Source organism: Arachis hypogaea, chromosome 4, assembly GCF_003086295.3.
Source record: "Arachis hypogaea cultivar Tifrunner chromosome 4, arahy.Tifrunner.gnm2.J5K5, whole genome shotgun sequence".
Classification (NCBI taxonomy): Eukaryota; Viridiplantae; Streptophyta; class Magnoliopsida; order Fabales; family Fabaceae; genus Arachis; species Arachis hypogaea.
This window is the reverse complement of record NC_092039.1, coordinates 20,558,029-20,580,206: the sequence shown is the minus strand read 5'-3', so window position 1 is coordinate 20,580,206 and position 22,178 is coordinate 20,558,029. Positions and strand designations below refer to the sequence as shown.

At 36.7% G+C, this 22,178-nt stretch overlaps 2 protein-coding genes and 1 long non-coding RNA gene across 5 annotated transcripts; 2 read left to right on the top strand and 1 right to left on the bottom strand.

Moving 5' to 3' along the window:
* The first annotated feature begins 338 nt into the window (after positions 1-338).
* LOC112796472 (uncharacterized) lies at positions 339-5,233 on the top strand. Of its 2 annotated transcripts, none has more exons than XR_003199214.3 (7): positions 339-1,879; positions 1,971-2,095; positions 2,531-3,130; positions 3,271-3,772; positions 3,865-4,003; positions 4,352-4,483; positions 4,817-5,233. XR_003199214.3 is itself a non-coding variant. In XM_025838937.2 (7 exons), the coding sequence occupies exons 1-7, from the start codon at positions 791-793 to the stop codon at positions 4,932-4,934; spliced, it is 2,667 nt and encodes an 888-aa protein (XP_025694722.1). In that variant the 5' UTR covers positions 339-790; the 3' UTR covers positions 4,935-5,233. The 2 variants fall into 2 exon arrangements, 1 of the variants encoding a protein (XP_025694722.1); XM_025838937.2 differs by having other exon boundaries at positions 4,390-4,483.
* A 2,859-nt stretch (positions 5,234-8,092) lies between these two features.
* Positions 8,093-10,526, bottom strand: LOC112796473 (fasciclin-like arabinogalactan protein 4). Its single transcript, XM_025838938.3, has 2 exons — positions 9,036-10,526; positions 8,093-8,600 (listed from the first exon to the last, which is right to left on the bottom strand). Exon 1 carries the CDS (start codon positions 10,343-10,345, stop codon positions 9,038-9,040), a length of 1,308 nt encoding a protein of 435 aa, XP_025694723.1. The 5' UTR covers positions 10,346-10,526; the 3' UTR covers positions 8,093-8,600; positions 9,036-9,037.
* Positions 10,527-18,089: 7,563 nt separating this feature from the next.
* Positions 18,090-21,242, top strand: LOC112796471 (uncharacterized). Of its 2 annotated transcripts, XR_011881017.1 has the most exons (4): positions 18,090-18,622; positions 18,699-18,759; positions 18,879-19,061; positions 21,003-21,242. It is a non-coding gene; the product is annotated as an uncharacterized lncRNA (long non-coding RNA). The 2 variants fall into 2 exon arrangements; XR_011881016.1 differs by lacking the exon at positions 18,699-18,759.
* Positions 21,243-22,178: the final 936 nt, after the last annotated feature.

The window sequence follows — 22,178 nt, the reverse complement described above, 5'->3', positions numbered from 1 at the left end:
AAAAAAATGATAATTTAATATTTTTTAACTATTAAATAATGATAAAAAAATTTCTCTTTTTTTAATTTAAAATTTGAATAAAATATAATTTAAAAATGAAACGAAAAACAAAATTCTGTAGAATAGAGTTGAAATAGTAGCCGCACCGCCATCGATCCTGCAGCTTAATTTGGTGAATGTAATAAAGTAGAATAAAAATAGATTACGCAAAAACGCTCTCCTTAGAGGTTAGACACATCTCCCTTTTCAGGCTTTACTTGGCTCCCATCTGGCCACCTGTGTTTTCATTCAATGACGTCACAAATCCCATAACGGTCCAATCTCATAACGTCTCACTCAAACGACACTCTCTCTCACTGTTACATTCGTTCCTATTTATATAACAAACTCCCCTCATCCAAAGAAGAATAAAAGTTAAAACTCTCACTTGATTTCTTTTGTTTTCCTTAACATAATTCAAATCCGTTAGAAAAGTCGTTCTGCTCTAAATATAGAGGAATGAGGTAACGATAATTTGTTGCAACTTTTTTTTGCCACAAACGTGTCCTCAGTTTTCGCAAAACACAACGGTCTTTTCTCCTCCTCTGATTAATCATCTCTTTTAATTTTCTTTGAGTTGTTTTGAGGTGAGGCTCTCACAATTACCCGATTAAAAATAAAGAAAGAAGGATTTTATCTTTTGAGATACATGGTTGGAATGTGTTCAATCTCTTTGTCTTTCCTCTTCATCACTCGTTAACCTGGATTGGGTTCCTCTACATTCAGCTATGCATTCACCATTCTCTTGAACATGGCATCATCACAAGTTGAAATTGCTTCGTCTTCGCCCTTTGGTTTGGTTCTGAGGGACCGTAACCACCGTGGCGATGGATGCAGAGAAAGCAATGTTGTTAATAAGGCCACACATGCTGCTCTTCAAAGGAACATCAAGAACTTCGTCATGGACCACCTTAACATGTCCATGTCCATGTCCAACTCTGATTCAACAAGAAATCTCAACGAGAACAATTCCGCCCATTGGAACGAAATTCATCATAATCAAGATCATGACCATGACAACCAACATCGCCGCCACCACCGGCGCCACCGCAACGTGTCGAATCTTCATGTCTCAAGTGCCATGGAGTTCAAGGATGGATCCTCATTGAACTCTTTGATTAGCCCGAGACAAACCCGGCTTCTTGATCGCTGGGCCGCGAAACAAGCCCGGGAAATTGTTTCAAATTTAGAGAGTGAGGCTGGGTTGTTGTCAATCGATAATAACAAGAAAGAACTTGGAAGCACAGGTAGTTGCAACTCTGATGGTGATGATAATAAGTGTGTAGATATCTCGAACCTTGCTGCTTCTTCACTTGTTCAGATATGGGAGAAGAGGCTCAGTGGATCCAAGCCTGAAACGACGGCGTCTAATGGCGCCAAAACTAGTCCCACTGCTGTTACTTCCACCCATAATTGTGATTCCGAGGCAGGGGAATCTTCTTCCTGCGCCGTGGCTAACGAGGACTGGGAAACACACAGTGATCAGTCCTTTTCGCCACAGTCGCGGTGGTCGTCTTGCGAGACTGCAACAACAGAGGCAGAAAGGCCGGTTTCTGTTGCAGACATAATCAAGAGGCTAACTACACCAAGTGTCCATGGCGATGACAATGAATCTGAGGGGTTTATTAGCAGCGTGGCAAGCTCTCCTTGCAGAGATTTGGCACCGGAGAATTCTGAGAGGAGGGCTTTTCCCCTCATGATTGGTGCCCCGGGAAGGATTCGAGGCCGCCGGATTTTCACCGATATGCTTATGCAGCTGGAGAGGGACCGCCGAGGGGAGCTTAACCACCTGGCAGAACGCCGAGCCGTGTCGAGGTTCCCTCAAAAAGGACGAATTCAGGTATAATAATAGGAGACATCCTTGTTTCATTTCCCAAATTTTATAAGCTTTATGTTCATTGCAGCTAATTCTTTAATCTAACATGATGCAGTCATTGCTTCGATTAAGATTGTTGCAGCGGAATGCAGCGGCTGAGAATGATAAATCTCAACAGAAATCAACATTATCTAGACAGAATAAACAGACACAAGAATCTGCTGTTGTTATGGAACGAAGGTTTGACTATTTCTCATGAAATGGTAGCTTTTTATTTATTTTGTGATTTGCCTTGCATATTAGTTTCGAAAGGAGAAAGGAAAATTATGACATTTTAATATGGTGCCAAATGCATTTGTGTAGGCCAAGTAAACACTAAGGATACGTTAGTAGGCAACAATTGCGTCATTTGTATCTGGATTTCATAACTATAAAAAGTTTACTTTTAGCCACACAGAATAAGTACCCAAATTGTTCGGCAACAAATTTTCAACATTTTGAAGGGGGACTAATTTGTCTTGAAATATACTTTTTGGGATATAATTATCTTGCAATAAAATTTGTCCAACACGTGTTAAAACTTTGATTAAAAGCGGTAGAGGGACCAATCTCTATGAGGAGAGTAATTCTCCACTGCATTGGTTACTAAATTACATATGCTTATGTAAAATACAGGGGGAAATTTAGCACCGCAGTTGAACACAGAAATGCGGAACAGGCAGAAGTAGCTCATCCAACAACGTCACTGGTACAGACAGTTACAAATCCTGTAGCGTCGGATAAGTCTGCTGGCAAAGACACTTGCAACCAGACTGTTGTTCATGAGACTGCTAATAGCTCTGGAGAATCCACACGAGTATCAATCCCTGAGACTAATGCAGACCACAATAAAGAGAAAGCACATGCAAGTTCACATGTGACACTGCAAGAAACATGTGCAGAGGTTCAAAATAATGATTCGCTTGATACTGCCAAGGAACCAGCATCGATGGCTGATGATTCGGGCCATAATGAGATTGCAAACGGGGCTGAGTCAAGCGAACAACAGCATGCTGTAGAAGGGAGAGATGCAACAGATCAACACATTGATGAAAGCAATTATGATGATATGTTAGAAGAGATAGAGGCCATGGATCAGAACTATGATGCAACTAGTTATGACTGGATCAGCGAAATTTCTCGACCGAGGAGCTACTGGGAAGAGCGTAGGCAAGCATGGTACAAAGAGATGCTTGCCACTTCTCAAAATGAGGATATACGTATTCTCCTTGAAAGGTATAAGATTATTTTGTTTCTAAGACAGGACCAATGCTATAAATGACTGATGAACAATCAAATAAGAATGAAAACAAATATGAAGATAATAATTTCATGGATAACTATACAGTGATTGAATGAATAATTTATGTTTACAGAAAAACAGTCTCGACTTTCCTTTCCAGCAGCTTCCGGGCAGTGATAGATAGATTGATGAACTCCCATAAGGGAACACAGACACAACTAGTCAATTGCCAAGATGATGAGGACGAAAACCAAATTCTGATGGCGTATCTACAAGAACGCATGCGTTCTGCAAAATCTCCTCAAGAAGACAAACAAGAGGGAGGAGGGGAGGAGGAAAAGCGAGACGAGATGCAAAATGCTGGACAAGAAGAGGAGCAGAGGCAGGAGCAGGAGCAGGAGCAGGAGCAGGAGCGGTGTCATGAAGATGTTGAGTATTTTCCACAATCCTCATCACCATGCCCTTCAAGAACATGGAGTTATAAAGACAATGAAACCTGTGATGATTCTGATGGAGTAGTATTCGCATGTGCATCTGCATCTACATATTCTCCTTCACATTCACAACCCTCTCAGTTTCAATCTGCCTATCATGATAATAGGCGAAGTTCTTCACCGCCTAATCATCATTCAATGGTGAGTCTTTGTTCAAGTACATTCTTACCTTGAAATATCAAATCATACAAGGTTGTTAAATGCTTACTAGTAATGCTGTTGTGGTAACATAGGAAATGGAACTCATCTATGATTTGAGAAGACAAATGGAGCAACTTCATCATGAGATGTCTGAGCTAAGGAAATCGATTAAGAGCTGCGTGGATATGCAGATTCAGATGCAATTACAACAGCAATCCATGGTTCAAACAGGTCTCTGCTCATTTCTGTTCGTTTAAACTAAGCAATGTCATCACTACATGACTTATGTTTATCAGAATTCAATCATTTAAGCAAGTTCAGAAAACATGATTTTGCTTTCTACCTAAAAGGGAAAATCAAATAAATTTCTGTTTCAAATTTCTGTGTTTAGTAAACTTCTCACTCAAGGAAAATTAGGCTTTATTTTACTGTAAAATTCATATTAAGTTATTCTCATATGAAATTAATAGTTGAGAATTGTAAAATGTCAAATTATCTAATAGCTTTCAATCATTAACTGCACGTGAGTTTTCAATTTATTTTACATATACTGTTTTTTTCCAATTTCTTCCTCTCTAGTAACATTTGTGATGCAATGTACTATATGAGGGGAACAGTTAACAAAGAAGAAAACATGACGCAGAAGAAGGTACCAAAAAAAGGCAATTGCTGTATATGCCATGATAATAAAGCTGACTCAATTTTATACAGGTAAAATGTTTTTATTCGTTTGGTTCTAAACGAAAGAACCTTGTTTGAAATGATTTTAGGCAACTACTCCTATGAAGATGCCAAAAACATCTTTTTATGATGATCTTTGTTTAAAAAGTGTAACTTATTTGTTTAGCAACACTTTAAATAAAGATAACACTTTTACTTTAAATAAAATCAAACCCTACAATCTATCATCTAATGGTCAAAATGAAATATCTTCATATGATGACAATCATAAAATCTTCATTGGAGTAGCCACCATGATTTTATATTATCCACTTTGAGAATAGAATGTAACACTTATATTGTTACACCAAAATTATGTTGCAGGTGTGGGCACATGTGTGCGTGTCTAAAGTGTGCCAATGAGCTGCAATGGAATGGTGGAAAGTGTCCAATTTGTCGAGCCAAAATATTAGATGTTGTTCGAGTATACATTGATGCTTAGTCGCAAGCAAATACACATACTCTAGAAGAGGATAACAATAATACCCTTAGTCCTTGAAGCTTGGTGAATTAGCCAAGCCTATATGAGTAATATAACACATAACATAACCGTCATACATCGCTTTCTCCTTTAGCCATATACTTTATGTAGTTAAGTATATGTTTTTTGGAGGAGAAGAATGTGCGTGACAGCCTCGTTGTACATTTGGTAGTCTTTTCTTAATCTAACATCATTTCTACCCGCCATGGGTTTGACTTGTCAGTGCAAAATAAGAAAAAAAAATGCTAGTATTTTGATAATTTATATCTGGATTATTTTAGTTATTTTGGAACTTCGAGTTTAGTATTCAACAATTTTGATTAGCATTATTAAGGTATTCGCGCCTTGCTACATAAACGTTTTAAGACTCTTACCCTTTCGCTAATTATGATATGCCATTTTTAAAATGAAATGCATTTATGTATTGCTTTCCTGAAAATTGAGAAGTGATGTTTAGAAAATATAGCAACCTATTATTATAAATTTGAATGCATGTTCATTTGTATGTCCTCAATTTTTTTTGTTCACTATTACTTTCATTCAAAATAGCAAATACTATTAGAAATACAAGGCCTTAAAACTAGACAATGAACACATTAATGTTTGACAAAAGTTTTTTTTTTTTTCCCAATCAAAGGAAGCCATATTAGTACATTACTTTGGCCTAAAGGGCCAAAGAGAGAGATGCTTATCAAGTATACGAGGTTCAAGTTGTCTGTAGTTCCATTGGCCAATTCCATATCTCCAATGGTTTATATCAAAAGTCCAAGGTCCCATAGCCCTTGTAACATGCTTCGATTTAGTTTTGCAGCTTTTAAAAATATTATATAGAGAGGACCAGGAATGAAGTCATTTTCAGCCACTCATGATTGAATCATCTTACAAGGCATATATATCATCCTGAATAATTGTTTTGCTTATGCACCCTGTGCTTCAGTACACTCAACAGTGGTATATAGAGGAACAATGGACCACAATGGCACATGAGGATAGCCTAAAAAACAATATCCTATTGGCAAAGGTGGTTGTTGACCTTGAAGCAGCATATAACATTATTGAGTGATTGACATTTCTATTATTTTCATATCAAAGGTGAAATACAAGAATTCAAGTGTTGAAGTAAGCGCCACAACAAAATCTAAGAGTAACAAAATAAATGTGGATACAAAATACACAATATAAATGTTAAAAGTAACATTTTCCTGTTTCTAACAGACAAGTTGGCTGAATTTTTATGTTTCAGAAGTAGGCCCAAACAGTTATGTAACAGTTAAGGCAACTAGCCCCACCCTCTTTACTTGAAGACTCCTCATATTAAGGCTCCTTCAAGTACACCTACCCCGGAACTACATGGAAGGAAACTTTGCAGCACATACACTTGCTGTGTAGGCTACAATGGTCACTCAAGAGTGGAGACATAGTACATGACAGATGAGGACCCTATACATAATATCAAAGGAGAAACAAGAGAGAATTGTATGGGTGGGAACCCTTTATGGATAATGTTGGTGATGTTTCTTTATTTTTAAATGAACGGTTGCTCCTTCTGTGAGAAAAGGTCAAAGGCAATGCAAATAAATATTTTATTGCATAGAGACTATTACCATGTCAAATTAGTAGCACTTAATTTTACAGGTTTAAAAGGAAATAGACAATTGTTAGATGGCCACTAGTCTAACATCTCATATTTAGGCATGCTCTCAAAATGTTGGTAGGACCGATAAACTGGTTAATATATCACAAAATTGGTGGAACCCATTTTTATTTCAAGTATGCCTAAATGTGAGTTGTCAAACTTGTGCTCATACAAGAATCTCTCAATGGAAACACATCCTAACTCGTAAGCACTAAAGGGCCTCCAATGATTATAAAGGTAGGTAAACTCCAGAACAATAGCAAGCTTAATCCAAGTAGCTTAGATCTATCCCAAACGACCACCTAGCTTTGATAGACTATCTACCCTATTACAGCATTCAGAATCAAGAGGATGATAACAAACTACCAACATCTTTGGTACTCACATTTCAACTTTTGTTGTTTTGTGGTAAACCAAAAACTAAGAACAGAAACATATACAAGAACTACTTACATTGGAGGGAGAAGGGATACAAATAAGGTTTTTGCACCAATGACATATTGACATCTAATGAAAAGAATGATAACAAACAACCATGAAGAATTTTGGGGTTCACCATTCAACTTCTGTCGTTTTGCAGTAGACCAATAACTATAAACAGAAACGTAAATAAGCAGTACTTACATTTGAAGGGACGAAGGATAGAACTAAGGTTACATTGTTTTGCACCAATAACTTGCAATCTTCCAATCATAGAAATGCATAATTGAAGAGATCTTAAGCTTTTGTTGTTTCCTTTCAAATTTCCCTTGTATATCTATTCTAAATTATGTGTGAGAACTCAGAAACCAGCCCACTCATTGAATTTTCCATAGTATTCATGGAACAATAGGGCAATACTCCAAAAAAAAATAGTTCAGTCCAGAAGCCTATCGCATAATGGGTACATATAGGACACTTAGCTACAGCATGACCAGACTAGACGTAACTGAAGTCAAGTTTTATGCCAAAGGTGAAAGAGCCAGAAATGCAAAGGTTGGTAGAAGCCTAAACACCACCTTCCCATTTACTAATTAATTTCCCTCAAAAGACTCAATCAAGATGCACCTTGGCACCTTTGAAAGCCAGACCTCACATAACCAGCATCATATCATCTCCAGTTGTTTTTCAATATCTAGGGATACATGCAATCCCATGCTTAAGAGGAATCCTTAAAGTAGTCTATGCATTAAATCTTTTCTAGCCATTTTCGATCTTCAATTGCAACAAGCTTGAATTAGTACTCTCTTAATTATATATTTCTACTATCTAATGTCACACCACTATTCTAGTCCTCAGTTCTACAAACTTTGTAAAATACCAAATAATGAAAACAGTATGCTAACTCAGTAAGAGTATTCAATCATGCACCAAGAAAGAAGGGTAATACATTCCATGCAACCAAGTCTAGAAGCATAATTCAAAAATTTATTAGTTCCCCATGCTGTGGAAAGTTATTTCCAGCAATTTCTTAACTGGTCTAATTTGCATGCTGATCAATCTCTTTAAAATCCGGATCACAACATATTAGTATATTAAAACAGATAAAGCTACAACAAGAATTCCCAATACAGTTCTCTGCAGCAAAAGCTGCAAAAAATTTCAGTATATTCAGCATATTATTGTCAAACATAAACAACTCCAAAATTGTTGACACCAAATATAGTGCCTTTCTTAACAGAGTGCATACATAACAATTGCAGGTAGGCTTGGTTTCAGGAACAGTTATCTACTCTTACAAATAAATACAGGGATTAACCTGCACAATATGACATCCTTTTCGGATTTTCAGATTTACACCCTATATTGCAGGTTAACACAGAGAGAGAATCCATTATGAAATCCACAATTGTGAATTTGTAGCATGATAAACAAGAAACTACCTGATGGTCATCAAGGTAAGATGTCGAGCAAACTGCCAAACTCCAGCGTGGATGAGAACTGAGGTATCCTGCAGAAGCCAACTGAAATATGCCGCTCGATAAGGCAGAGATAATTCGTGTGTGCAACACCTGGAAGGTATATATATGCAAAAGGATTGTTTCGATAACAATGAGAAAACTGAAACTCAAATCAATTGCAGCACTCATACAAAACGGAAACTTATTTAACTCCCAATTTATACACAATGAACTTGCATTACATTTTCATATTATAATGCAAGTGTACTACTGCTACACAGAGAAACAAATAGTGAACATTGATCTCCAACTAATTGTTAGACCAATGGCTCAATTAATTCACATTGAAGATTTTATAATTTTTTGGGGGAAAAGAAAGAGATAAGGAAAGACCACCAAAAAGAAAAAAGGGAGGCTGCATTTGCAACCTGATAATGCAATTAACCGGGTACAGCGGGTGGAGAGAATTTAAAAAACAAAACCCCACAAAAAATTAATACTAATGATAATAATTAGGAGCAAAAACCAAAGAAATTAACCTCATACCACTAAATACAAAACCCTATACAGCAAACAAATACAGCAACAACAATGGAAGACTTGAATTTGGAACCACGAACACCGGAGGCAGCAGCGTTGGACTGCATGTCCTCGCGGAACCCGGGCGGCGATGAGAGGTGCGAAGGCTGGCCATCCATTGCCCCCGGCGACCCCTCTGGTGACAGCGCATCGTCTTCCGGAGGCGGTGCAGTCGATCCAAGCTTCGGCGTCGTGATCGGATTCTTCCCGAAGATCTCCCTCGGCAGCAGAACCTTCGAGACGCCGAAGATTGCCACGGGGTTCTGATCAAACACCGTCTGCGTCACGGAAGCTTGCACGATCCCAGTGTTGATCGCAACGGAGCCGTTCACGCGGGAAATGTTGAGCGTGAAGCTCCCAGCACCCATGGCCTCCGTCGCGAGCGTCGGCTGAAGAGGGTTCACCACCGATTCCAACGATCCCAAGGGGTAATACGAATGCAGCACATGAAATTTGAGCACGACGGCTTTCTTATCCGCCGGAAGGGATTGCAAGCTAACGGCTGGAGGCAGATCGGCGTATGCATCGTCGACGGGGACGAACATAGTAATTCCAGCGCCGCCCTCGTCGGCCTCGAATTCTTCGACGACGCCCGAGGCTGCGAGCATGGAGGCGGCGACGTTGAAGTTCTTGCCGTCGATTAAGGCCTTGGTGATGTTGAGCCCTAGATTGGGGTGAGTCTCCGAGGCCATGAGATCGAGGCCGAAAGGGAGGATGAGGTTATCAACGGAGAAAACGGTGACGTTATAAGGTAAGGTTTTGACTAAGGACAAAACGGTGGCGTTTGAGGAAGGGGAGTAAGGGGAAGTGATCGTAACGATGCCGTTTCGAGGGTCGCGGGTGAGGTTAAGGGAGCCGGAGTTGGAGGGGGCGCGGCCAGTGGTCTGGAAGAGAGTGGTGAAGAGCTTGCCGGAGGGAGGGAGGGAGTGGAGGTCGGAGAGGGAGAGGAATTGGAGGAGGACGTGGTAGCGGAGGACATCCGGGAGGGCGGAGGGAGAGAGGTGTGGAGCAGAGGAGAGGCGGGAGTTTGGGACGGCGAGGAGGGAGAGAGAGGTGCGGCCGGCGAGGTCGGACGAAATTGGGGCGAGGAGGGAGGTGAATTGGGAGAAGTCTGGGAAAGGGGAGAGGACGGCGGTAATGTTGATGGAGCGTGAGGGGAGGGGCGCCACCGCCACTAGCGCCACCGCCAGGTAGGAGATAATGAAGGTTGTCTTGAGGGTAAAATGGGGAATAGCCAAATCAGAAACAGAATAAAAAGAAGAAGAAGAAGGAGGCATTATTATTGTGTATTGCAGCTTCAGTGGTGGGTTTGGTTCTTAGTTCTTAGTTGTTAGTTGTTAGTGGAGAGTTGAGTGAGTGAGATGGGGAAAGTACAAAGGAGGAGGGTGGTGGAGTTGGGATTGTGAGCTGTGAATGATGAGAAGAGCACGGTTGTCATGCAATGATGATGCTGATGTGGTGGTTTTCCATTTTCTATTTATTCTTTTCTTTTATAAAATAAAATAACAATAAATAAATCAATTTTTAGTTTGCTTCTTACATTCCGTGACATCCGTGTCCTAAGTACACACTCACTTCACTGCACACTTCTCACACTCGAAGCTTAAGCTACTAGCGTCTAGCTCTAGCTCTAGCTCTAGCTACCCCCTTCGGCCCTTCCCTCAGTTGATCAACATTCTTTGACTAAAATATCCACCTTCCTAATTTTCATTTGAGTTGGAGTGGCATACATTTTTCTTCTCTAATTAGTAATTGTGAAACCAAAGTGAATTTAGACTTAGGCATGTGTCTAAATTTTTTGGGTGAAAGTTTTGATTTGTTTGCGGGACAGTAGTTTATTCGAAATTTTCGTTTGTACAATAATTAGGGTACTTAAAAGGGATTTTAATCCCTATCTCAGTAAAAATTTAAATAAATTTTTAATGAAATCAAAATTAAAAAAATACTTATATGTTAGATTATTTATAGAGTAATAATATAGGATTTAATCATTTTTTTGGAGATAATTTTTGAAAATTATAAATGATTATTTTCTTATAACATTAGAAGTTATCTGTTGTGATAAAAATGCTTTATCACATCTTATGTAGATGTCCATTCTCAAAGATGATTGTATTTAATATAATTTGAAAAAGTAAAGCCTTGCATATGTATAAATAGGGGCATAGGCTGAGGCTTTTTATACAACAACAAAGAATAAAATACTCTTTCTCTCTTTTACGTTGTAATACTTCTTTCTCTCTTTATATTTCTTTATTTTATATTTGTTACATCTTCCTTATTTATTTATTTAGTTATTTTATAATACGTTATCAGCACGAAACTCTAACGAAGTTTTAGGAAGACTTCAGGTAACAAATTTTTATTATGTCGAAACTCTTTCATCTTAAATATAATACTCTTGATATATTTAGAAATAATTATTTATCATGGATATAGATGTTGAAATCCATTTTGATTCAATGGATCTTGAAGATACCATTAAGGCTGAAAATAATATATCCCAAAAGGATAAAAGTCAAGGTCATGATTTTCCTTCATCATCTTGACGAATGATTGAAAAATGAATATCCCACATTAAAAGATCTTGCAGATCTGTGGAAAGACTTTGAAGAAAGGTACAATCATGTGATACTTCCTCAAGCCCGATATGTTAGAGAAAACTTTCTTGACCTTCCATGTCTCGAATGTGCTCCTGCAGCAGCAGTATCGAGAAAAAAAATTTAAAAATATTCTGAGTTAATTTCTTGCTTTCTTGTTGCTGAACGCAACAATGAGTTACTTTTTTAAGGAATCATGAAGCGCGTGCAGTTGGCGCCGCCCCATTTCCTGAAGTAAATGCGGCAAGTAACCCCAGAAGAGGTAAATGGTAAGATTTTGATAACAAGAAAATTTATGGAAGGAAAAGAAATTATGTCCACAAGAAAGATCTCACCAAAAGTGGGATAAAGAAAGAAATAATGTGCAAAGTATATCAATTGAGGATAAATACTTTCGTTGTGGTGAAAAGGGCCATTGATCACGTACTTGTCGTACCCCAAGGCACCTAGTTGATCTTTATCAAACATCCTTGAAAAGGGATGACAAAGAAAAGGAAACAAATTTTGTTTCAAATGATGAAAATTCTATCACTCATTATGATGTATCTAATTTCTTTAAGGATTCTAAAGGAAATTTTACCTATTTGATCAATGATGGAATAGTTTGATATATGAATGTGTTTGTTAAGTATTCATGTGAATAATTTTACTGTGCATGTACTTCTACTAATTTTATTATTATTATCATTTGTTTTTTGAAGAAAAATGGCAAGGACATATTCTGAAGATATTTGCCTTGCAGATAGTGCAAGTTCGCAAACTATTCTTAAAAGTGATATATATTTTACCCATCTTGTGCCAAAAGAAGAATATGTTAATACTATTATTGGCTCGGACAATGTGATAAAAGGCTCCGGAAGAGCTATAATTTTGTTTCCTGGAGGAACAACATTCATAATAAATAATGCACTATTGTCTACCAAGTCTCAAAGAAACTTGTTGAGCTTTAAAGGTATTTGCCGAAATGGATATCATATTGAGACTATGAATGAGAAAAATCATGAGTACTTATGTATCACAACTCATGATTCAAATAAGAAAGTTATATTAAAAAAATTACCATCACTTTCATTTGGGTTATATTATACCAAGATTAGTGCAATTGAATCACATACCACTGTAAACCAGAAGTTTACTAGCCCAAATGAATTCATAACTTGGCATAATAGATTGGTTCATCCGGGAACAATCATGATGAGGAGAATTATTGAAAACTCTCATGGACATTCACTAAAGAACTAGAAGATTCTTAAAACTAGTGAATTTTGTTGTGCTGCATGTTCTCAGGGAAAGTTAATTTTAAGGCCATCACCAGTAAAGATTGGATTTGAGTCCCCTGAATTCCTAGAAAGGATTCAAGGTGATATATATGGACCTATTCATCCACCATGTGGATCTTTCAGATATTTTATGGTCTTAATAGACGCATCTTCGAGATGGTCACATGTGTGCTTATTGTCTTCTCGCAACCTGGCGTTTGCAAGATTACTGGCTCAAATTATTCAATTAAAAGTACAATTTACAGAAAATCCAATCAAAGTAATTCGCCTTGATAATGCTGGTGAATTTACTTCCCAAGCTTTTGATGCTTATTGTATGGCTAATGGAATAAGTGTTGAACATCCAGTAGCTTATGTTCACACACAAAATGGGTTAGCAGAATCACTTATTAAACGCCTCCAATTGATTGCTAGACCCTTGCTTATGAGAACAAATCTTTCAACCTCGGTTTGGGGGCATGCTATTTTACATGCCGCAACACTTATTCGTTTGAGGCCAACGAGTTACCATCAGTTCTCTCCTATACAATTAACTTTTGGCCAGCAGCCAAATGTCTCCCATTTAAGAATATTTGGGTGTGCGATATATGTTCCCATTGCACCACCTAATCGCACCAAAATGGGACCCCAAAGAAAATTGGGGATATATGTTGGATATGATTCTCCCTCTATAGTGAGGTATCTTGAGATACAAACGGGAGATGTATTTAAATCCCGATTTGCGGATTGTCATTTTGATGAATCAAAATTTCCAACATTAGGGAGAGAGAATAAGCTTCCTGAAAAGGAACTTAATTGGAATGCATCATCGTTGATGTATTTAGATCCTCGATCAGGGCAATGTGAACTAAAAGTTCAAAAGATTATGCATTTGCAAAGAATAGCAAATGAATTGCCTGATGCATTTTTCGATACAAAGAGGATAACCAAATCTTAAATACCAGCGGAAAATGTCCCAATTCAAATTGATGTCCCAGTAGGACAAGTAGCCACTGAAGCAAATTCACGCCAGAAGCGTGGCAGGGCGGAAAATACCCCAATTTGAATTGATGTCCCGGTAGGACAAATAGCCACTAAAGCAAGTACACGCCAGAAGCGTGGCAGGCCTGTCAGTTCCAAAGATAAAAATCCTCGAAAGAGAAAAGAGGTAAATACAATTCCTGTTGAAAAAGACATAGTAGAGACACCTGCAGTTGTCCAAAATTCTGATATAATGTTAACACCAGAAGACGTTCAGGTACCTGAAAATTATGAAAATGACGAGATCTCGATAAATTATGTCTTTACAAGAGAGAAATGGGACCGAAATAAGACAATTGTCAATGAAATATTTGCATATAATGTGGCATTAAATATCATGCATGAAAGTAAGGATCTTGAGCCAAGATCAGTCGAAGAATGTCGACAAAAGAATGATTGGCCAAAATGGAAAGAAGTCATGAAGGCTGAATTAGACTCACTTGCAAAACGTGAAGTCTTTGGACCTGTAGTCCGTACACCTGAAGATGTAAAACCTGTTGGATACTGATGGGTATTTGTGAGAAAACAAAATGAGAAAAATGAAGTTGTGCGCTATAAAGCCCGACTTGTGGCACAAGATTTTTCACAAAGGCCCAGTATAGATTATGAAGAAACGTATTCTCCTGTAGTGGATGCGATAACATTGCGTTATTTGGTCAGTTTATCTGCATATCATCAACTGCATATGCATTTAATGGATGTGGTAACAGCATATTTATACAGCTCATTAGATCGGGATATCTATATGAAAGTCCCTAAAGGACTAAAGATATCTAAACCATCCAATGAATATTTGCAAGGGTTATACTCAGTCAAATTGCAAAGATCTTTATATGGTCTAAAGCAATCTGAACGAATGTGGTATAATTGTCTTACTGAGTATCTAGCAAAAAACGGATTCAAGAATGATGATATATGTCCATGTGTTTTCATAAAGAAAAAACTGCATCTGGATTCATTATAATTGCTGTGTATGTTGATGATTTAAATATCATTGGGACTCCTGAAGAGATTCCAACAATTATAAAAACTCTGAAAAAAGAGTTTGAGATGAAAGATCTTGGAAGGACTAAATTTTGTCTCGGCCTGCAGATCGAACATACAAAAAATGGGATCTTTATTCATCAAGCGACATACACAGAGAAGATTTTGAAATGATTTTATATGGATAAATCACATCCTTTGAGTATCCCAATGATCGTAAGATCTTTAGATGTGGAAAAGGATCAATTCCGTCCTAAGGAAGAAAATGAAGATATCCTTGGTCCTGAAGTACCATATCTTAGTGCCATTGGAGCGCTAATGTATCTTGCTAATAATACGCGACCTGACATATCATTCGCGGTGAATTTACTAGCAAGATATAATTCCTCTCCAACCAGAAGACATTGGAGTGGAATCAAACAGATCTTTTGATATCTTCATAGAACGGTTGATATGGGGTTGTTTTATCCCTATGGATCCAAGCCACAACTAGTTGGCTATGCAGATGCCGGATACTTGTCTGATCCACATAAAGGGAGATCTCAAACAGGATACCTGTTTACATATGGTGGAACAGCTATATCATGGAGGTCCACGAAACAGACGATAGCAGCAACCTCCTCTAATCATGCTGAAATACTAGCAATTCATGAAGCTAGTCGCGAGTATTTTTGGCTGAGGAGCCATATTCAATATATTCTATTATCATGTGGACTGACTGATCATAAGATGGCTCCAACTGTCCTATTTGAAGATAATACAGCATGTATTACTCAACTTAAAGGCGGATATATCAAATGTGATAGAACAAAGCATATTTCTCCTAAATTCTTCTTCACTCATGATCTTCAAAATCAAGGGACAATTGATGTCCAACAGATCCGCTCAAGTGACAATCTGGCAGATTTGTTCACAAAGTCACTCCCAAAATTATCCTTTGAAAGATTGGTACATGAGATTGGGATGCGCCGATTTCGAGACATTAAATGATGTCGACAAGAGGGGGAGACTGTACTATTTTTCCCTTGGTCAAGTTTTTTTCTCATTGGGTTTTTCTTGACGAGGTTTTTAATGAGGCAGTCCCCATCACCAAAGGATATTGTACTCTTTTTCCTTTACTAAGGTTTTTTCCCACTGGGTTTTTCTTTAGTAAGGTTTTCATGAGGCAATAATCTTAAATGGTCATCCAAGGGGGAGTGTTGTGATAAGAATGCTTTATCACATCTTATGTGGATGCCCATTCTCAAGGATGATTGTATTTAATATAGTTTGAAAAAATAAAGCCTTGTACATGAATAAATAGGGGCATAGGTTGAGGCTTTTTATACAACAACAAGGAATAAAATACTCTCTCTCTCTTTTACGTTGCAATACTTCTTTCTCCCTCTTTATATTTCTTTATTTTATATTTGTTACCTCTTCCTTATTTATTTATTTAGTTATTTTATAACATTATCTTCATATTTTAGGTTAGTTATTCAGCGAACAGTGATAATTGAAGTAGTGAGAAGAGTGTCTGATTTATTTCTCAAATTTCAGAAATCTATATCTTAGTCAATCCAACCCATGAGAATAAAGTCAACATAAACTGAGTTTCACACTTTATTGAACCGAGCGTCTGTAGTCCAATTACAAATTCTTTCTTATCTATTAATAGATTGTAAACTGGACTTATATTCAATGTGTAACAGTCTAAATTTTTAGTAACGGACTTCTCAAATTTCATGTTAAGAATTCGCAAAATTCGAGTAATGTGAATAGACTCCGTTTTTGACGAGCCAATTTTGAATATGTGAGAAAATAAATAATAATATTTTATATAATAATATTTTTGTATATTAATATTTTATTATAGTAATATTTTATGAAAATAATATAATAATTGAACACAAAAATCTACCAGTATGGATGAATGTCAGTACTCTTGTTACTAATATTCCCGTAGTATAATTATTTGTAACCTAGTAATTATCTTCTTAATATATTATATTAATTTAGTTAGGGGTAACTAATCACCCTTGGAGTTTGGGGCGTGCTAAATCGAGTCGCCTCCTACTTATTTTTTCAATTTTTGTACACAATCTCAATAGCACATCCTGTTTCTTTTTCTTCTTTGTACGTAACTTGAAAAAAAAGAACGAAAGAGAAAGTTGTAGAAAATTTTATAGCCATCAAGTTTCAAGGGTCAGGTCTTTTGGTTTTAAAATTCTAACGAAAATTCTAAATCGATTAAAGTGTTCATATCTTCCTTTTCTTTACAACCGTACTAGATTTGTGAAGGTGAGAGACTTCTTCTTGAACTTGTGATGAAGATTTTGTTATTATATACATTTTATGATTCATAAGTCGTTTTTTATCGAAAATTAGGAAGAAAAGCAAGCTCGAAATCATCGAGAAAAAATCGGTTTTTATAAGCTAAAAGGTAAAGTTTGGTAAATTAATTACGAATGAATTGTGTTTTGAAGCCTAGCTGATAGTTGAATTTTGATGCTTGAGTTGAATGTTTACGTAACAATTTATTTGACGTAAGGTTGGGATATGGGCGCTGGGTGTCCTTTCCATGGGATCTTATGGGCGCTAGGTACCCTATTAGGCCAACTGTAAGATCCAAAATTTTTGAAAAGTTTTATTATGAATTAATTTCAAATTATATATTTATCTACAGTTGAATTTCAAAAATCATGTTATTAAAGATTATTAAAGTAAGTTTTAATTAATTGAATTTGAAATAAATTAAGATCCTTGTTCAATTTTATAATTATTGAGTTATTCTCTATATTTAAATTATAAGTTAGTAGTTATAAAATAATGAGAATTTTATATATGATTTAATTTAAATAGTTAATATTTTTATAATTTAATACTTTAAGTTTTAGAAATAAAGGAAATTAATCTTATTATCTTATAATTTCAATTAAAGAATTTGATTTTAAATTAAATAGTATTTTAGTACAACAAATGATATTTTAAATTAATTTTTAAGGATTTTAATTAGAGTTCAAATTAATATTTTATGTCCCAATTTTATTAATTTACTACTCTACCCTCCAATTTTACCAAATTACCTATATTAGCCATAAAATCCCTAATTTTCACTTTTTTCCCAAAATTAAACCCTAACCTTAATTTTTTTACTCACATTCTTTGTCACTCAACACACACAACACACTAAGCAGCAGCAACACTGCAATAAGAGAGAAAAAGAAACAGAAAGGGAGAGCCGAGGAGAAGGAGTCATGCCGTCGTCCCTGCGCTGCCACTGTTCGGTCCGTCCACGAGCTGCCGCTAGAACCTCGCGAGGAGGAGGCGTCGCCGTCCTATGGAGCCCGTGTCGTCGCCATTCAGCCCACTGCCGGAGCAGAGACGCGCGAGGGAGGAAGGCGCCGCGAGGAGCGTCGCGCCGCTGTTGCTGTCCGTGCTGTCTTTGTCGTTGCTGATCCCCTTCGTCGCCGCCATCGTTAACGAGCCTAGCCGCCACCATCGCGTGCTCCATTGCCGTTGATAGTGGTCGGCCGCCACCATCGCATGCTCCATCGCGTGCTCCATTGAGGGAGAGGGAACACGAACAAAAGAGAAGACGGAGAGCCACCGCCGCTGTTGCTAAACCCCCAGAGCTTCACGTCGCCTCTACTGTTCGAAACCTCGCTGTCATCGCAGGGAAACCCTGCCAGTAAGGGTTTTAAAGTTTCAGTTTCTGTTCTTTTGGATTTTGGGAAGGTTTTTTTAACGCTACGTGGTTGTTACAGTCGTTGTCACTTGGGTTTTGCTCGCGACTGTCACTTAGGGTTATTATCAGAGCTACTGCCGGTTCGATTCGAAGTCGCATCTGCTTTATTTTGTTATTTCAATAAGTAATTATGTTTCAAAAATCATCACGTTGGTGTTCTGTTGTGTTTGGTTAATGAATCTGAGTTTTGGTAACGTAGGGTCGAGTCCTGATTATTATATGTTGCGATTAGAGTTGTTGTGGTGGCTGAGAAAGTGGTTTGGAGCTGAGGTTGCGGTGGCTGAGAAAGTGGTTTGGAGCTGAGGTTGCGGCTGTCGCAGTTGTGGGCCGAGAGAAAGCGAGTTGTGACACATTTTAGAGTTTTCGAATTTCGACAATTGAGGTAGGGGCTTTTTTCTAAAAATTAAAATTTATAATTTAGAATTGTTATAAATAGATATCGATATGAGAAATATGCTTTTTAATGGTTGTACAAGTCTTATGTATTGTTTGGCTATTTTGGATGAATATGATTATATGTTTGATTGGATTACTGTTTGGTTTTGATAAAAGAATTGTTTCTTTAAAGTTTTGGCAATGAGTTTGATCAGTTGATAATGATTTGATCTTGAAACGGTTTTCTTGAGTTATGAAAATAAGATGAATGGTTGGATTTAGCTTTCTTTTGAACTAATTTTTTTGTTTTGGACTGTTGAAAAGGATTGTGAAGTGGTTTGGTTGGGACTCAAAAAGGGTGACAAAGTCGAAGTTTTAAGGGAGGCGCTGCCAAAATTTTTATAAAAATCTTAGACTTTGTTTGAAAAGTTATTTAGAAAAGTTTGGATTTGAGATATTGTATTATTTGAATTATTAAGAAAAATAGTTATGTTTTTGAGTTTAATTTACTTAAGAAAACTATATCTCTTGACTTCAAATTATTTAGAAAAGAATTGCTTTACAATTTTGAATCACTGAAGAAAAGTATTATGTTCCAATATCGATTTTAAATATAAAAAAAGGCTTATGATTTTAAAGGGAATTAGATTTTGATTGAATAATTATGTTTGTGACGTTTTGGAAGAAGTCAGAAAATTGGTTTTTAACGGGAACTGAAAGTGGGTTTGATTTAAATGGATTGGTTTTGTTTCAAGTGAATTGGTTTTGGATTGGATTAGGGCTTGTGACTTTATATGATTCGGTTTTATAATAAATTCGGTTTCTATTTATTCAAACCAAGAAGCTATGATTTTAAGAGTTTCAAGAAATTTTTAAAAAAATTGAGATAGGTTGTACTCCCCTAAAGTTTTGAGACTTTGCTGTGAAATTTCATTACCAAATCCTGATTTAAACTGAATGATTTTGATGACTGTTGTAAGAGATTTACAAATGATATGATGTTGATGTTGTTTGGAGTTTTGGAGAATATTACCAAGGAAATGGGTTTTTGATTTTAAAGAAAATTGATTTTAAAAATTAGAAACTGATGTTGAGTTTTGGAACTTGGAAAAAGGACGATGGACTTATTGAAAGTGTGACAGGTACTATATCCTTGGAATGATAGTGTACAGGGAACTATATCCCTGGGTTGGATTATGATGGATAATCTTTTCTGTCCCAAGAGTGTGCCAGGCACTATATTCTTGGAACGATACAAAGGCGTGCCAGGCGTTATATCCTCGGACGTGGCAAAAAAGCGACATTCGAAAGGATGTGTCGGGTTGGCATTTATGGACCGACAAGTGATATCACGAGCCAATAGGATAAACATTCATCATATGCATCTATGTGACATTATTTTGGTGTGCAACTTGTAATTGGTTTGCCTATGTAAATAATTATGTTTAACTGCTAATTGATATACTTGATGAAAGTGATTTGTTTGTGTTTGAATCTCTCTACTTGTATTTGTAACTGAAATTGGTTGAATTGTGGTGATTTTTTTATGTTGATTGAGTTGTTTGAGTCTGAGACCGTGATTGATTATGTGATGGGCCGGATGCCGTAATTGGTTTGAGTTTCTGGTTTAGTAAAGTATGAAAAATCAAATTGGTTCAGTATAAACTTAATGAACCTATACTTGGAACAGCTTGGTCATTCATACTGTCTAGGAAAACTTTTAAGTTTTGATACAAAAGGTTTTGGGTTTTGAAGATTAAAAGGATTTCTCTTTTAAAAAGGATTTCGAATTTTTGAAAATGTAAGCCTTTGGTTTTTGAAACGATACATAAGACGAACAATGATCACTATACTTTGAAAACAGATTTATTTTACGTATCTTATTATAATAATTCTGTAACCCTATAGTAAGAACCCTTTTAAGGACGATGTTCTCACTCCCCTACAGGTATTTCCTTTTCAGGATATGGGCGAAGAAGTCTCAAAGAGTTTATTTTCTTTTCCGTTTACATGATGTATTGTATTTTTTTAGGTATTATGTTTTTCCTTGCCTTTATCTTCATACATTTTGTAAGAGGGATAGGACTTTGTGATATGTATGTTTGTAAGTTATTGTTATGTATATGTATGTATAATTTTAAACTATTGTATCTAGTCTGTATATATAAATATATGTTTTCACGAAAAAGTGTATTTTGAAAGGATATACGGTTTTAAGTTTCAAACAGGCTTCTAACTTAGTATTAAATATATTAAGAGTCGTCGTAATATCCGAGCTATCAGAGTAGCGCAGCCGAAAGTGTGACATTCTGGTAGTAAGGGTGTTACACCAACAACATGGGCGCTAGGGCACCTAATCATGTGTGTTACATAGGCACTGGGCGCCCAACCATGTACATGTTTAAAGGCCCTGGACCCCTAACCATGCAGTTCACGTGGCGCCTACTAGGCACCCTATTGTGAAAACCCTGGACGCTGGGCGCCAGGTGTTGGGCGCTAGGCGCCTGCATTTCATGACAAAATTTTGCGCTTCAAAGGTGCTAGGCGCTGGACGTGGGTGCTAAGCACTGTGTGTTGTGACTCGCGGGTTTAGTACCCACGATTAGCGCTAAGTACCAAAGCACAATATAATAGAATTACGTAAATAAACAAAGGATAATATAATTTGGTGGAATTCAATAAGGAAAATGTGATTAGTTTAAAAATGGAAGAGTTAAGTTATAATAAACTAAAGCTTAGAGATCAGAGTATAAATAACTGAGAGAAAATATAATTCAGTAGAAATTTAAAGGTAAAACTATAATTAAAAATTGAGGGGATTGAAGCATAAATAACTAAAGTATTGAAGTTTAATTGTAATATTCAAAAGTTTAAGAAGATAAAAAGAATTAAGGTAAGGGATGAGAACATAAAAACAACATAAAAGTTTAAGGAATTGGTAGAATTTGTAGTAAAAGGCATAGAAAGATAATTCAAAAGTCTAGAATCTAGTAATCTCTTCATAACACACATAAGAAGAAATACAAGAAGAAGATTATAATTAATTAAAGCGCTAAAAGTAAACCAAGAACACTAAAGAAAATACTAGCAAGAAAAGAGGCATGAAATTTGAGAGTGTGCTTGG

What these genes read in the sequence shown, in the direction of transcription:
- LOC112796472 (XM_025838937.2), top strand. Translation starts at nt 791, where the DNA reads ATGGCATCATCACAAGTTGAAATTGCTTCGTCTTCGCCCTTTGGTTTG. An exon ending in CTCAAAAAGGACGAATTCAG is followed by an intron (nt 1,880 to 1,970) that starts GTATAATAATAG and finishes AACATGATGCAG; the next exon opens with TCATTGCTTCGATTAAGATT. An exon ending in ATACGTATTCTCCTTGAAAG is followed by an intron (nt 3,131 to 3,270) that starts GTATAAGATTAT and finishes TTATGTTTACAG; the next exon opens with AAAAACAGTCTCGACTTTCC.
- LOC112796473 (XM_025838938.3), bottom strand. Translation starts at nt 10,345, where the DNA reads ATGCCTCCTTCTTCTTCTTCTTTTTATTCTGTTTCTGATTTGGCTATT.